General features: G+C 38.7%; 1 protein-coding gene across 7 annotated transcripts in view; it reads right to left on the reverse strand.

The window, feature by feature from the left end:
* The window catches only part of Nhe2 (Na[+]/H[+] hydrogen exchanger 2), a 44,013-nt gene extending 32,245 nt beyond the window's left edge, over positions 1-11,768 (reverse strand). For 2 of the 7 annotated variants that reach the window (XM_069111763.1, XM_069111765.1), the window contains exons 1-3: positions 7,543-11,768; positions 6,060-7,453; positions 2,225-2,488 (exon numbers count right to left, since the gene is read on the reverse strand). In XM_069111763.1, coding sequence (XP_068967864.1) covers positions 2,225-2,488; positions 6,060-6,525 — 730 coding nt within the window. In that variant the 5' untranslated portion in view covers positions 6,526-7,453; positions 7,543-11,768. Of the gene's footprint in view, positions 1-2,224; positions 2,489-6,059 lie in introns of all 7 variants that reach the window. The other 5 variants (XM_069111762.1, XM_069111758.1, XM_069111761.1 and 2 more) reach the window with 4 other exon arrangements.
* Positions 11,769-17,225: the final 5,457 nt, after the last annotated feature.

Raw genomic sequence — 17,225 nt, forward strand, 5'->3', positions numbered from 1 at the left:
CGCGAACACGTTGCGTCGTAAACAGAATTCGCGTGGGCGCGTTCGACATCCGCGCGTTTCCACACTCGATACACCTAGGCGTTCGCGTGCACGAGTTTCTATGTTTGTATGGGTGGTTGCGAAGCGCGTGGTTGAACTTTGCGAAAGGGTGAACGCGCGAAACGGACAGCTGGCATGAAAATACGAAATGTTGAGTTAATATTTAAAAAGAATACATGCTACGAATGTTTGTAACTGGCGACTGTGAATGTTAGTGCGAGTTTTGGATATTAATAGATTTTAAAGTACGCTGTAGGATGGGCTTCGATGTTCTTTTTTCATAAGAAAAGAACGTTTCCCTTAAAATTTTCTCTAGTCGTTAGAGACAAGGTGGAACGCCGATTTTGATTATTACGATATTTATAAACGTCGAGTGAAGCGGGTGCACGGTTGAGCGTATACGTGGAAATTTTCGAAATTAATTCCGTGAAAAACTAAACTGCGAACGAAAGAGCTTTTATTTCATATATTTTCCACGTGTTTTAATAGGCTTTACTAGGAATTATTAAAAAGATATTTTCAGATTAATTAAAAAATGTATTTACATTTTCATTCGCCGTCGTATATAGAATTAATTGACAACTAAAATTTCTAGATTCGTATTAAAAGTTGTATCGTATTTTTCTTCCAAATGCTTTCCGCTCTATCTAGAAATAGTTGGAAAAACAAAATCCCTAGAGTAATATGAAAAACTACGTTTCATTTCCGAAATAAACAGAGTGAGATTTAAAGCGATCTCTTTGAGATCCATCAAAAGACGAATTGCACTAACTTTTAAACGCGTTCAGCTATTTTTGTAGTACGGAATATCTTAAGAAAAATTTACATATACGCGCGGTATAAAGTAAAGAATAATATTAATTGGACGATTCCTGTACCTCATAGTTATATTAAGACCATTGAAAACGCGTTCAAATCGGTTCAAGCGACGTAAAAGTACTTATACGTTGCCGTCAGTGAATATCGCTCGAGTTTATCGTTTAATCAACAACGAATCTTTTATTCCATTACGAGGTCTAATTAACTCCGTAAAGTGCCCTTGCGCGATTCTATCGCATCGAACGCTGCCTATGTTTGAGAAAGAAGTATTTCTGGACCAGCATCGATAATCTCACAAGTAGTTTGAACACCTGCTGCACAATTACTCTCGTGCACTCAACACGTGATTGGTAAAAAATAAACAGAGGTAGAAACGTAGAGGCTACTAACGTGTTCAACGAAAAGGCGTAACTAGCGTAAAAACAACGTAACACAGGAGGAGATAAATATTTACGTCCTCAACGTGAATTCTTAAGAAAAAAAAAAAAAAAAAAGAAAGAAGAAGAAGAAGAAACGCTTCTCTACTGTTTTTAAAAAGCGCCATCTATCTCAGTTCACATTGAAAAACGTCCACATCTCTTTAAGTCATCAGAAACCGTATCCACATAGAAAAGGCGAAACGAAAATAAAAAAATATCGTGGAGGTCGTAGATCGATGTAACTGAAAAGCTACATTAGCAAGAGAGAAAACCTAAAAAAATATATAGAGAAGAGCGTATTTTGTTTGCGTAATCTCGAAGAGTGGATCTTAAATTTTAGTCGATTCACTGTGATTTGTATTGGGACGATGGAAATATAATATTAGAATAATAAAATAAAAAAAAAACGTACTAGAACGATAGATCCCTTCTGGAAGCTTGTCTTATAAATTAGAGACATAAAAGAAATTTTGTCATGGTTTACAAAGGATAACACGGAGGAAAGGAAATATTTCATTTCCTCCAAGTATCATAAAATTCATGATCCAACATTTATCGATATTTATCAATTTTATTATTTAACGAAATAATTTATAATAGTATTTATATAGAAGAATAAAGATATTAAGAAAATTGCTGGAATTCTCGTTCTTTCCATAGCCATAATTTGACAAAAACAGAATTTTCTAATATAAATTGACTAAAATGAAACGAAAGTTTGACGTACAACTAAAAGATATTACGATATCGAAAATATTCTAAACGAAATGATTCCTATGGCAGGCTAAGAGCAAGCAGTGCAATGAATTAGACGAAACACGGCGATTGTTAAACGTTTGATACGTTAATAGCGGAAAATCGAACGAATCGGTCAGCAAACAACGTTGAAATGAAATTTTACGACGTTACTTTCCGCTACTTCGTAATAGTTTTGAATTTTTACTAACCTATCGACAAGGTGTTAAATATAGTCCCAATGACGGCGAACAGGAGTATCGTTCCCAGATGGTCGAAGAATAGTCGGTTCGGCATGAAATAGCCAGCATCGAGGATGATGGGCGGTAACATGTAGAGGAAGAACGTGTCGGGAGTCAAGGGTGACACGTGGACGCTGCTCGCCTGGAACAGTAAGACACCAACGACGACGCCGACAACGATCAGCAAACAGGACTCCGGAAAGATCTTGCTCAGCTTTGACGTCATGTGGAAGCCTGCACGTACGCGATAATAATTTAACACGGCCTCGCTTTTACGTACATTATCACCCGTGATAACTGAACGACGCGAAAATCACAGTGGTGTAGGTCAAGATATCGGCGACTCGAACTTCATCGCGTATTTTAACTTTCAAAAGTATCATCCCTTTAGTTTCGTGATTAATCAACAAGCTGTAACTTTATTCTCGAACGTGATGCATTTTTCAGGGCTTCAGAAGGTACAATGAATTTTCTAGAATAATAAACAACGAACGCTATTTTATCAAAAGTAGCTGTGAACGATATCGATAGTCGGTGGACGTTGTTGGAATAATTTGAATTCACGGCATATAATAAGACACATGAAAATAGTACTCGTTGTTCCAATAAAGAATTATTTACGTTAACAGTGATAAAAATCTTTTAGATTATAATTTTCATAACGCGGAAGACGTGTGTTTTTCGTGTTCGAACAGTTATGAATAATATTGCACGTAGGTGTATTAATAGAACGGGGAATGTGGCGAAAGCGTAGAATGGCGAAAAATCGTTTCGTTGGTAGATCGTGGTGGTAACACGCGAACGTTTTATTATTAACGCTCGTTCGACGAACGCTGTACTTGGACCGGTTTTTAAACCGCCTGTTGCAGCTTATCACGGAACTAGTCCTCTTGTCTTCGGTTTTGGTATCGACCAGGTCATTGCGAGATAACGAGAATTTTCTGAATATCGTTTAACGATCGAATTCTACTAGAATTATCAATTCGGATATGACCCAAATGTTTCTTTCGCAATAATGTGATCTGTTTGACATAGCATTGAATCTTTAAATTGCTCTCCTATAAGAGATAGACACGTAACGATATTTTGCAAATAGCGTCGTCGAACAAAAGGGAGGGAGACGCGATATTGGCTGTTATTTTTGTAAGATGTGTTGAATCTATAAAAAGCCTGATTGTATACGGACAGTACAGTAGTTCACGAGCATGTTGCAAACGGGATCGATATTACCGAGAAACAAGTAGAACCCTCGTTATTCGAACCTTTGGTTCGTAGTTGTTACATTGAGTTGTCTGACCACTGTGTTATCGACATGGTTATATTATATCGTCCCTCTTCGAAATGGAAACGTTTTACATTAACTCGAACACGATAGAATGCGACACAATGCAGCCTTATTTATAGAGTTTAATGCCAGTCTAATATTCAATAATCATTTATATAACAGAGTAGGTAATATTCAGAGATTAATGTTTACTAGGTGGAAATAAACTACGAGACAATCGACTAGTTTCATAATGGTTACAATTATAATTCGAATAATTGGGACTATTAATTAGTAGACTGCAGATGTTTATGCAATTCCGACTTTTTGTAAATATAATTCTAGAAATTAAACAGAGATTTATTTCACCGAAATAATACCACGATAATGCAAGATTATTTGATAATAATAAAAGTAATAATTATCAAATTATTAAAACAATACGATTAATAATAAATAATACTAAATTATTCGAGCAATGAAATTAATATTAAATAATGTTTAAATTATTAGAGTAAGTAAATTAATAGTAGATAATGCTAAATATTATAACGGAACGTTTTTGGATATTTAATACATAATAAAGAAATTTCTTCGAATATTTACCATGAATCCTAATAATTACGTTGCTTGAATTATTTCTCAGACAAGAAAGAAGAAATATTGAAACGATTTTCTAGGAAAAATGTAAACTGAGAACGCAAAACGTATTATGAAGATTATTTTCTCGAGTTTGAATTTTCCAAGCGATTGAAAGCAAAATGCGATTGGAAGCGTTTAATAAATACAAAAATCGACACACAGAGAAGCATATAATCAAATAAATCGGATTAAGAATCGGTCGAATGTTTCTACCTCGATAATTTTCAATATTTCCGATAATTCTGTTCGAAATTTCCAAGTAATCATTCCGTAAAATATTATCTCTTATCTTCCCAACCAACCAAACACAATGTGAATTTAACAACAAATCCCAATATTATCGTAAAAAGCAAGAACGACGATTTCTTAAACGAACAACAATAAAATGTTAATTGTGGAATTCGAACGATAAACGATGTAGATGCCAATGGAATATAAGGCGAATCTTTTTTGTAGAATTTAACCCCTTAACCTACAACTACGGGCATAGTCCGTAGTACGACGATCTGGCCAAATATAATATACAGGGTGAAAAGAGAAAGAGAAGTCTGCGCGAAAAGAGAAGTCGAAAATATAGAATAAAAATTTAAAAATTTAAAAATTTAAAAATTCAAGAATTTAAAAATTCAAAAATTCAAAAATTTAAAAATCTAAAAATTTAAAAAAATAACGTCAATCGAGACAACGATCCACAGTGAGATCCGTTATAACGAGACGCGATAAAGTGCACGCGTACCGAGCGAAAATTCAAAGTCGATTTTCTCGAAAACAAAGCCTCGAACGAAAAACTTTTATTCTATATTTTCGACTTCTTTTTTCGCGTAGAATCGCCCCCTTTCCGCTTGTACCACCAGTTACCAACCACCCTGTATAATAGCTTTTTTACGTTTTCGGCCCAAAATTCTCGTAACGTAAATCGTAGATTAAGGGGTTAAACGCTATACCGAATACAACGTTAAACATCGCAAGTGCTAGAATAATTCATTGAAGAGTTCATTAGGTTTTAGAACTATTAAAATAGAGCATCGACTTTAAACCAGTATATCTCATTCATACTGAAAATCTCCACTTTCGGCACTTAGAGTGATTCACGGAAGTATTTGAATACTTATCACAAGAACCTCTTACGTATAATACTACGTTCATCATGCAAAGCATATCAAAGTTTCATTAATATTGTAACGACACGATTATTATGATAGTACTGAAACAAATTGGAAAACTAAAAGCTATGACATATTTATCGAAAATTTGTAAGGCAATATCTCCATACTGTATACTAATTTTTTACCAAGTTTGTGTTTGCGTTTAACGTTATCTAGCTTCTACGTTCCATACGATCGTTCTACACGCAACTACGATTAATGTTTCTCCTTTTTATTTCAAATCCATATGTATAATACGATATTAATCTATTTAATTGTACATTTAATCAAATTATTATCGATATCGAAAGAAATTTTACAGCTAAACATTCGTCTTTTTATTTCGTGTACAAAACTATAAATTCGAAGATACTGTGAAATCCAAATACGAGTGCGAATAACTATATATGCGTATAAGTTCAGATCGATTGCCAAACTTTGTCAATATAATCGTGCTTCGTGAGAGCACAAATGAAAGTTTGAAAGCTTGCATAACACGCATAATACATTCGTCAAACTCCGCTACGATAACTAAACCAAAGCGTTATCACGAATCGCTGCAAATAATTAAACGTCTCAACTCCTCCATTACGTCTCAAAATTCCTACATCGAATTCGCCGAACGAGGGTGAAAAGCCATCGGTTTACCGAAATTACCACGCGGCAGCGACAAGAGTCGACCGCACAGCGGCTACCAACGAAACTAACAAACAATCAATGCCTGAACCAAGTTCAAGCTCCACGCATTCCGTACCTATTTTCGCGAGACTCGCGAAGAAGATCCAGATTCCAATGATAAACGGTGTCTCGACTCGATGAAACTCCACAGACATGATCTTATACTCCGGTTTGCTAGGCTTAGATTCATCTTCGTGCCCTTCTATCGCCTGATTCGACGACAAATGTTCCATGGAATTGGCTGCTTCGTCTTGTCCGGAGGCCAAACTTCGAAAAGACACGTCATCGGGCAACGAACCATCGATCGGACCCATGGGACCGAAACTCTTGCCTGGATAAGGCTCCCTGAGATCTCGAGGGAACTCATGATCGTCGACGATCGGTCCATGAATCGCGTAGTCGTTGTTAGGAATTCGTCTGTCCGGTTGTAGATCGGGCACGGACTCGTAGAACCTCGCTAAACCCGCGTGACCTTGAGCAGACCAACAAGCAAGGATCAACGCAAAGGCGATCATCGTCGAGACGACGATACGTGGAGCCATGACGATGTTACTCGACGACTATGATGTCGATCTTGGGTACGGGGACCGCGCTGATTTTTCGCGCTCGTCCACCGGTGCTGAGTCACCCTCTGTACCATCAGAGACCTCCGACCTGGAGAAACCTTAGTTTCAATGGCTCCCGCTGTTCGAAGGGAGTGCACCCTCGTGTATCTACCTCACTGCACCCTTCTCGTGTCGTTTTCTACCACGAGTTTTACTCTCACGGTATAATCTTCCGAGTCTTTACGAATTACTTTAATTTATTCGACGTCCAAGATTTCATTTGTTTATTTACTTATTCGTTTGTGTACTGAACGGCGCAGATTTATTCCGCAGTTATTCTATTATTCCGTTTCCTGAACGATGATCGTTTAAGAATCGTTCAAGGAGATTGTATGGTATTGTATCACACGTGGAAGACGATCGTTTCACACCCTCAGCAGTACGTCTGATTTCTACGGTAGTCCTATTTATTGAAGTTGCAGATTAAACGAGCCAGGCTCGCTTATTGCTTCTATGGCAGGCATTTACTCTCAGATTCTGTTTTCTATCACTCGTTGTACACACGGTTCGCGATAGCAACAACAACTTCTTCCAACTGTTTTCCTAAACACACATGAGATTCTCAAGATTCTTCCGTATATCAGGACGATTCGTTAGAGATTCTGCTTAACAGAGGAGAAAAATTCCTATCGATTCACAAACGAGACACGGCAGGGATCCTTAAACAGCCGCGCTTCCCTTCTCCTCTTCGATATTGCTCCACTGTCGGCCTCGTTCCACCACGTTTCTATATTTGTATCGTCGGTGACCTTTTTCGGCGGCCAACGAGTTCCAAAGCCGATTTCCTAGCCACAGTGTCAACGAACCCTTTGGAGTACAGCGAAGAACAGAGAGACAGAGAGAGAGAGAGACGCAGTAGAGCGACCTAGACGTCGGGCAAAATCGAGATCCATTTTCGTTCCAGCGGAAAAAAGGAGCGGAGGTCCGCGGCGGCATATTTGTTTTGGTACTTACCGCGGGTCCGACGCTGCTTCTGCCTCGCGAGCGTGCTCTCCCCGCCGTTTATTGGCTGGTTATCGACGAAGAAGAGAGAGTGTTCTCGGTACGCAGCTGCAACAGAACCAGACCAGGGGGTGATCAGGCACTCGAGCAGCCCTTATCGAGCCTCCACTACTTAACCATTGTGTTTATGTTCCTTGCACAAGCAACGGCCTTGCGATTACGATCGATCGAGCGCACAGATTCGCCTGATCACTTTACTAACAATATAATCAGAAAAATACTTCACTGGAAACAGGCTTCTTTGGTCGACTCTGTCCCTCTTGCGATGGTAGAACGTTCCTTCTACCTTCCTGTCGTCATTCGTCAACGAGACTCGAAATATTCTAATTCAACGAGAACAATTTCCAAAAGGTAGATACGGTACTGTTCGCGAACGAGCGAGGAAACCACAGGGTGGATATACCGCTGGTTCGGACGAGTTTCTGGGCGGCAGCTAGCGTAGGAGGGTCCACGCTGGTACTCGTCGATACACGAGCCTCCTGTAACTCAGATAACCATCCGGAGACTCGAACGGAGGGCACGGGACGACGACGTGGCAGCCGGGCAGATGCATCGTGGAGTCGTTAAAATGGAAGGTTGCGTGGCATTCCCAGGTTTCAGCGGTGCGCTTCGATCGACCGTCACGGCAGCACTGCGCGAACAGGAGTCGTCGAGTCGCGCGCCGGCTCTCGCCAGCTACGTCGACGTCGTGCACACGATCAACACCATTGCCACGATCAGAGCTAAGGGCATCGACGAACGTTGCCAAAAACGTGCGTAGCTGCCGACGAGGCCACCCTCGACGTCGCTACTGACACTAGACTCCACGCATTCCCATCCTTCTTTCTCTAACTTTCGCCCATTTGGTATCTCCTGTCTTCCTCCTATATAGCGCTGTCCCGCTTCGACTCGCTGGTATCCGATCGTTCTGTCTCCTTCTAGTTAGGTCTCCTTGCCCCTCGTCGGTCAGGTTCCAGCCAGCTGATCGTTGCGAGAACCCGCGCAGGCGTCGCGACGCCCCGATATAGTATCACGCGGCGGCGACGACGACGACGACGACGACGACGATGACGACGACTGGGTGTGCGATGCGTGCAGCCAAAGCTTCGACGAGGTTTGTTGTTGAACGCGGGCGTCTCCCTCTTTCTCTTTCGCTCTCCTTCTCTCTCTCTCCCCCTCTCTCTCTCTCTCTCTCTCTCTCTCTCTCTCTCTCGAGGCCTGGACATCACATTGCGAATATTGCGTTTGAAAGGGATTACTGGAATTCTATGCGGCTGGAATGATCGATAATCAGACTGGATAAAGGATAGACGGAATGGGATATTGAATTGCGGACCGCGGGTGCAGCTTTGTTTGCAAATGGCGGGAATCGGAGACGCGTAGCGGGATATTGTGTTTTGTTTGATTTCCACCGATTGTTTCTTGATTGACGATCTCGCGCGATAACGAGGAAATTGTGATTAACGAGCTGCATATGTATTTTTACGAATAAGACTATAACACGAAAGAGAGAGATTTGCTATATTTCATAGACGTTGTGAGGGCAGTCGTATTTTGGATATTTTATATACTTTTGTCTATTTTTTTGCATTTCAATGTCTCGTTCATGCACAAATATTCGCATCTCGAGTGATCGTTTCGTTTAATTTTCGGAGACTGTATCCTGCGAGTGTAGTTAGAGACCGAGTTGGAAGATGAGTTATATTTTGGTCGATCGTTTGATTAATTTTACTCGACTATCAACTATTTCAAGTAACTGTTTTATTTATCTTCCGATGGTCACGCGTCGTTCGTAGCTTCGTTCGCAAATGTCAGAAATAGAAGACAAGCTCGCTTAACTTTGTTGTGGTCTAATCGGTTGTCCCTCGACCGATCGTTTCAAACGAAAATTAACAATAAATTTTAGACGATTGTTCGCTTAAATTTCCAATGGATATCGAGTGTCGCTGTACGTTACATAGGTAAGTTAGATTGACCGAGTATACCGTATGTCGACGTCACGAGGTACGATCGAAACCCGACCTTTGGATTTAAAGGAGAGAACACATGTAGGCTTCCACTGCTTCGTTCTTGCTTCTTCGGCGATTTTACCAACAGTTTCGAGGAAAACGCTCGTAAGAATGTTTCATGAAACGCATCGCTCGTAGCTGTTTATTTTTCGCGACGAGAATCAGACGCACAACATTTAGTCCATTGGAAATATCAGGATTCAGAGTGTCGCTTTAACGTTTCTCTCGATTACATTAAATATCTTATAGAGTACAATAAGTGCGAAAAATCCTAGTTATACGAAGAAATTACGTCGACCTGTCTATATAGAGTCAGGGAATGCAAGATTTCAGGTTTAAAATCGAGAGTCGACCTTAAACCAGCCGCGTCACGTCGTTGGGTCTTCGAGACATCTTTAACCTTGACCTCGTCGCTGTTGCGCTAGCAAAATGCTGGGCTGTCTCGACATTCAGCTCGCTACTTGCCAACCTTTTCCATCATACGGTGTGCTGCGACACCGCGACCCAGTGCTCGCCATTCCTAGCCTATTGCACGTGTCGGTTCGAGAGAGACGGTCTGATCAGTTGGGGATTGTTCTACTCGATAAACCGCGGTGGTAACGGATCGGTATCGGGGCTTTTTCTCTCGTTACAAATGGAAAATCGTACACTATACGCCGTCTCTTCGTTCTCCACTGACCGATAACAACACGATAATTAAACGTACGTGGCTATTCGCAAACGCAGTCTGTTCGATTTGAAACGAAAATGGAATTGTTTCTGATGCTACGGTCGAATCTTCTTCCGTTGAAAAATGGTAGAATAATCAACGACTGCAATTACCGTTTGTAGGCTACCGTTTTCGATTATTTCTTTACGTATCGAAATATCTGCCACGACATTCGTTTTTTCCCATTTTCACTGCCCTTCGATTTGTTAACAATTACGTTCCTTTGGGACACATTTGGGAAATGTAATGATCAAACGGTAGATCTTTAGGCAAATTGAATGTTTTCCGTGCACAATTAAGGAAATAGAAATTAGAAAAATTATAATCGATATTCTACTTGGGATATTTTATATATTTTTATGTGCCATATGTACCCAGTGCAGTTTTGCATCTTTAAATTTCTCTCTGCACTTTTGTCTCTGACGATTTTCTGACTTTTACGACACTCGGTGGTTAGAAAATACATTGAAAAATGAAATCTCGTCTTATATATAGCGATCGTGAGTTTCTGTTCTCGTAATTCCTGTCTCTCGATTCGCCAAGTATAATTTTACGCTGCACGGTTTTCGTAATAAATTTGATTTGAAATTTTTGGTGTTCGAATAATTCCTGCGTCTATAAATCCTCATTTCCCTCGGTGTTCGAAGTTCTGAAAATGATGAAAATGGAACACGAACGTGTCGTAAACGTTAAAACGTACGTCAACGTTTGATTAATTACCTTGTTTTATGGAAATCTTAAAAATACTACTCGCTTTGTAGCTCGTCCGAATTTATCGTATTTTTTTTCTCCAATCTTTTCCACTTAAAATATCGAAATTAATTTTATTATCGTGGTAAAGCTATTGCAACGCGTTCGTAAATGCCGTATCTCTAAACTGTATTACTGTATCTCTCGGCTATATTAACGATTGCATCCTGCAATATCGAAATTAATTTTATTATCGTGCTATGCCTATCACAATGAATTCGTAAATATCATATCTCTAAACTAGAGGCGTATTAACGATTATAGCGCGCGATCCAGCTGCAATTAAATTCACGTAATTTCGTTCGTCCAATCTATAAGACGACTCGATAAATCACACGTTACTACGCTTTGACAAACTTCGATATATCGTTGACTCATTTTTCTCCATTTCTTCAGGGTCGTTAGGTTGTCAACGTTTTCCTCGATATCCTATTAATCGTATTAATCGTATTCATTCGGAATTTTTAACACGAACTTTCGTCGAGGTCCCTCGTCGTTGCTCCTTCCATTCGAGATGTAATTTGTCAAGGATTTTTTGCTTGCAAAACGCAAAACAGGATATAACAAATGATTCTTCGGCTCGCGAACAATCAACGCTTCAAACTCTACCGTCGTTAAACAATTAGCGACCAAACAGTGATAAAATCTGAAAATTCGAACGCCACAAGGTTCGAACCGAGTCCGAAGACTAAAAATCGAGAAATTGGAAAATTCGAGAATTCCAAGATTCGCGAACTTCGCGCATCGAAAGTTTGAAAATTTGACAAAACGAAATACCAGTTAAGACAATGTTTTCGTCTAACGTTAAGATACCATGGAATGTCTGATTAATTTAAGAATGCACAGAAATGCCAGAAAAAAAAATATACGCATATCAATTCGAATGAACATCAATAGCTGCGATATCATCTTCCGAACGATCTGTCGTTGACACGTTGTTTTTTTTTTTTTTTTTTTTTTTTTTTATCAACGTGCGACATCGAGCCAGTCAGTTTTCAGGCAGATAATAAGCCGATTGATAAACGGCCTAGCATGAAATCTAATACGATCCGGTCGAATCGAACGGTGTCATCGGTTATTCGATGATAACGCGTTACGTAACGTTTCCGATATGAATTTCGCGATGATTCGCAGCTGGATATATTCGACAGACGTTTAAATCGTTTTCAAAGCGAAGAGGCTCGGATAACAGCTTATTCCAACCGCTCGAATCGCGAATCTATTATGAACCAGCGAACCGGTTCGCGAACCAGTTACGATCGACACGTTTTATTTACACGAAAGGTATAAGGAGTGGGCGGGATTTCTTTTCGGAGCTTTGGCGAACGTGCGCCGATCGACTATCGATGGCGGTAATGTAAACGACGCACATGCAGCGAACGAGATCGTTTCGATATCGAAAACGATCCTCCCGCTCGTAAATAATTCTGCCTTTACCAGAAGCGTTTGCCTTTCTTCGGCAACGAAACGCTCTCTCATAAGGCTGTTTCTTTCGTGTATTCGCGAGTACAGAGAAGTGGAGAGAGTAGGACTGAACTATGGCGCCATTTTAACCTTGTCCTGTCTATCAGTCGTTGTTCAAAGTTGAATTTGTAGGGGATTGCCGGATTTTCTTTTTAAGCAAAATAGGGAAAATAAATGGACTGTGGCGGATGGATCGAGATAAAACTTATTTATTTCGGCAGAAAGAAATATGCTGCGGCGATATTATCGACAAATTTATATAATGTATTAAGAAGAGTTAAAAATACAAGGGTACAGGCGAATGTTGACGCGTTTCATAATAATATTTTTACAATTGAGACTTGGATTTCGGGCAAAAGTCCTAAGAATAATATCGATATAAATCCGTAGAAAAAATCGTATGCAAACGAGATATTTGAAAATCATACAAATGCGATTGTATGGAAGATTTTCGTAGAGGGGTATTATCGAATCTCGAAGATCGTAAAGTCGTACAGCCTTGAAGAGGTTTCTTTTTTTTTTTTTTTTTCTTTCTTTAGAAAAGCTTCGAATAATTTATCCCTGGTTTGAAAACGTAAAAACGTAATATCAATTAAATCTATTGACCTTGCCGATTGTATCGTCTGTCTTTTAGTACGCTGCATACATATTTCTCAATTAGTTGATGTGATTAATAGTTCCGAGTGTCGTTTGGTATTACGACACTGAACAAACGAAATGAGGTCTGCTTGGAATTGGATTTTAGATTAAAAGAATAAGATTACAGATCGAATTACAGGATGAGACTCTCTTCGATGATGCTGAAAAGATTATTACTCGCTGGTAATAATTTCACAGCGATTGCGGGATTAATGTTTTTAGATTATTTCAACAAGTTATTAATCAACGACAAATGTGGAAACATAGATTCGATAAAACTGCTCTTCACAGTTTTAACGCAACGTTCCTCCTTTACGAAAGGATTCTACTATTAATCATAAACGAAAGAAAATATTATCGTTCGTCGATTATCTTCCTTGTAAACAAACAAATTTTCTTATATTTATAGTTAGTTTAGCACAGTCACATTTCATACGTAACTGAAATTAATAAATTTCAATGACAGGAAATTTAAGTGGAATGGAAATGAAAGAGGATTGAATCTCATTTCTCTAACTACAAAATATTAGTCTTCAAATGAGCGAAAAATCGATGTTCTCAGTGTACGTCGGAGACAATAGTTGCCACGATAATAGAAGTTGATTTTCACTTTATTTGAAATTCATTCGAACAGCCTGATACATAATTGTATTTGCATATTCTTTGCGCTCTGTTTCTCAGCTACGCGTTTCCTCACCTTTGTCTTCCCTCACTTTGTTAACGTACCTTTCATCCGTCCGTCTATACCGTCATCACAATTCTCGCTATTATAAACGAAGGATCGCTATCTCGTTTGTAAATAATAAAAATAAAAAAGGAATATCGTTATCGATTTTATCGTTCCGTGTTTGGCTAACGACGCGATAAATAACACCAATGGAAAAGAAATTCGAGCAAACGCCAAATGGACATCGGCTCGTTATTAAATGAAAAATTACATTTTCAAGATGAAAGGAACGTGGAAATAACTCGATCGCGCGTCATTCGTACGTTATCGTCGATCACCGCGGTTCTCGAGGGTGCATTGATTAAATTTACAAATCTTACTTCATTCTCGTGGAATTTCAGTGTTCGGGAATACCGGTTCTGCAATATCAATCAAACCATGTCTAAACAAAGCCTTAATGCGAGGCTTATCCGTCCATTTATCGCAAATAACCCACCGATACATTATCGTTTCATCGAAACGATCAAATAGCCGTTATTTTAATATTAATGAAACATTTCACGAGAAACCTCTCGAAATTATACATGTAACAATTACGATGATTTACGCTGATGTTTATTTAATCTGTTCGATATACACAAACGCGTACACCCTCGTTCACAAGTAGCCGATTATTAGGAGAAATGTAAGAAAACTTGAAAGATGGTTAACGATGATTGTAATAAGATAATATACAGTTCGATAATATTATATTAAAACGTTTCAAAATTACTAATTTCATATAATTTCATATAAATTTCCTTTTCTCTTATTATATATCCGTTATGTTTTTTGATCAATTTTGACATTAACGTTATTATCGTTAAGAATATCGATAACGTCGTTATTGTCGTTCCAATTTTTCCACGATCCAAGAATTGCCACATTTCGTAGAAAACAAGTTACGAGTCACAGATCTCTACCATAAACTTTCGTAAAATAAGATAAAATCAGGTAACTTGTAACTTCTAACATTCGCTTGTCAAATTTCATTCGTCTCGTTGTCAAACTTGTTCCATTAAACTATTCCGAAAGGATGTATATAATTGCTGGTAATTGGAAACTTGTGAAATTTCGGTAACAGTATCAGTTCAGTCGTACAAGACGGTCCGATACTTGTGAACGAGAATGTACACAATTGTAAGAAACGATTTTCAACGTAGTAAAGTAGCAGCGGTTCAACGTGATGTATGATTCATGTCGAAACTGATAAGGCTTATTTTGGAAGCAAGAAGTACACGGGGACCGCGTTTATCAAAAGCTTTTTGCTTCCAGTTCCACCGCCGTTACCTGTGAAACTTTCAGCCAACTTCGATTCATCTTTGCACGATAATAACAATAACAAACGACAATATTCTTTCACGGTACAGGCACGGGACAAATCGCGGTCGTTTCGTGAGTGCATAATCGATTTAAAAAAAAAAAAAAAAAAAAAAAAAAGAAAAGAATAGAAGACAAATGGATCCGCACCTTGCCGAATAACGATAAATCTTAAGTCAGGCGCTATTTAATTCTACTACTATTCGAGACAATTCGCTCGATCGACGCCGTGGATTGCATGAAATACTGCAGTCAGCGCAGCAAATCCCATCCCCGTGAAAAACCATTATGGATCAATCGCGATTACACAACAATGCCTTTTAATTTTATCGAATTGGAAAAACGCCAATCGCCGGATAAAGTTTTCGTTGACAAGTGCTAATTGCTGTAGAACGAAAAAAAAAAAAAAAAAAAAAAAAGGTATCATTTGTTGGCTAGCGATCGGTGAACCGAGGAACGTAGCAGTGTAAATCTGGTCGATGCCATTTTTTCGTGAAACGGCCCTTCGTGTTTATTATTTATTTTGATTTATTTGTTCTTCTGCTATCTATTTACTTTCTCACATTTATCGTCTAAAAGAAAGAAAAAAAATGATGCTAAAGATAAAAGAACAAACGATTTACTCGCGATCTATGTAACCGATTATATTCGGGTAATTGTTATCGAGCGATATACAAGTATAAATTAATTCGATTATTTCTTTATGTCTGTACCGACGTCTCTATGTGAAATTCAAATATCGTACATCGTTATAGTTACACGAGTTTATCGATTATTACCTAAGCAAGGTGACAAATAAATAATGAAATTACATAGAATTATCGAGCGATCTGTGATTTCCAATCTGTCGATGATTACGTAAATAAGTAAAAGGAAGTATAATTACCGCGTAACGATCGATTTAGAAATTAGCATTAAGATGTTTCAATTTTTCTACCTGGTAAGTAGAAGGTATACGTAAAACAAGCTGTGCCATTTCTCTGCGGGACAAAACGCGCAGTATGGTAATGCCGAAGAGTTCTTGTATTACGCGACAGGTGATTCTCGCTGTCGCTGATAAAATTTGAGAAATGGAGGGTCTGACGGCGTCGAGTGTCTTTGCGCCACCGAATTATGTAAGTTTCTTCGTGTAGATCCTCCGTTTTAAATATTTCAAGACCATGATTATTTCCTTTCTGAAAATATATTTCATTTCGTTGCTAACAATGTCCGTAATAATAAAATAATAAAGAACATGAAGATACAAGATCCGACCTTTCGCATTTTCTTCGTTCGTCCAATTTATATAGAGAGTTCGTTGTATAGGAGAAGTTGGAAAGATAATTCGTCGTGTACCTTGCAGACACGTTGCGCCAATTGTAAACCAATCGATATTGCGACACAGCCTTAATTTCGCTCGGGAAATGTTACAGCGTTCGCTGGTAACAGGGGCAGAACGTTCGAAATCGAAATACGTGTATATCGATTCTATTGTATCGCAATTCGTGTTACAACAGGCACAGATTTACCAAAAATATAGTACAAGACGGTTCGAACACAGTGGCGTTAATGTCCAATTTATTTCTGTTGTTTTTTGGCGGACGATAGAAAAGTCAGAAAGGCAGGGATTTTTTTAAATTTTTCTCATCGCCAACATTTTTCCAAGATGTTCTTCAAAATTGCCGGCTAAAATTGTTTGCAACGCTCGATATCGACCGATGGAAATTTTATTTGTCGCGTTTCAAATCACTGCAACGTTGAAATTACTTGATTTCGCTTATAAAGATCATAATGGGGAAACTTTCTTGCAAGATTTCTTTTATATTCAAGTTGTTGAATCATTACGACCTTTTTATTTATCCTTTAAGTAATAAAAAGAAAGTAGTTCCTTAAGCGCCATTATAATTATCAATTCAAATATTGAAAAACTGCAACTGGATCTTTCGACGTAATTTACTCGATTTACCATTCTGTTTTACGGGCTCTCTTACCAGAAACTTTCTCTGTTATTCTTGAAACTTGCCATTTCTTGATCACGTCACGACCTTTTCTAGTTTCCAATCTGTTTCTAATCCCTTCC

The sequence above is a fragment of the Bombus flavifrons genome, chromosome 4 (genome assembly GCF_040668555.2).
Source record: "Bombus flavifrons isolate JBK064 chromosome 4, iyBomFlav1_principal, whole genome shotgun sequence".
Classification (NCBI taxonomy): Eukaryota; Metazoa; Arthropoda; class Insecta; order Hymenoptera; family Apidae; genus Bombus; species Bombus flavifrons.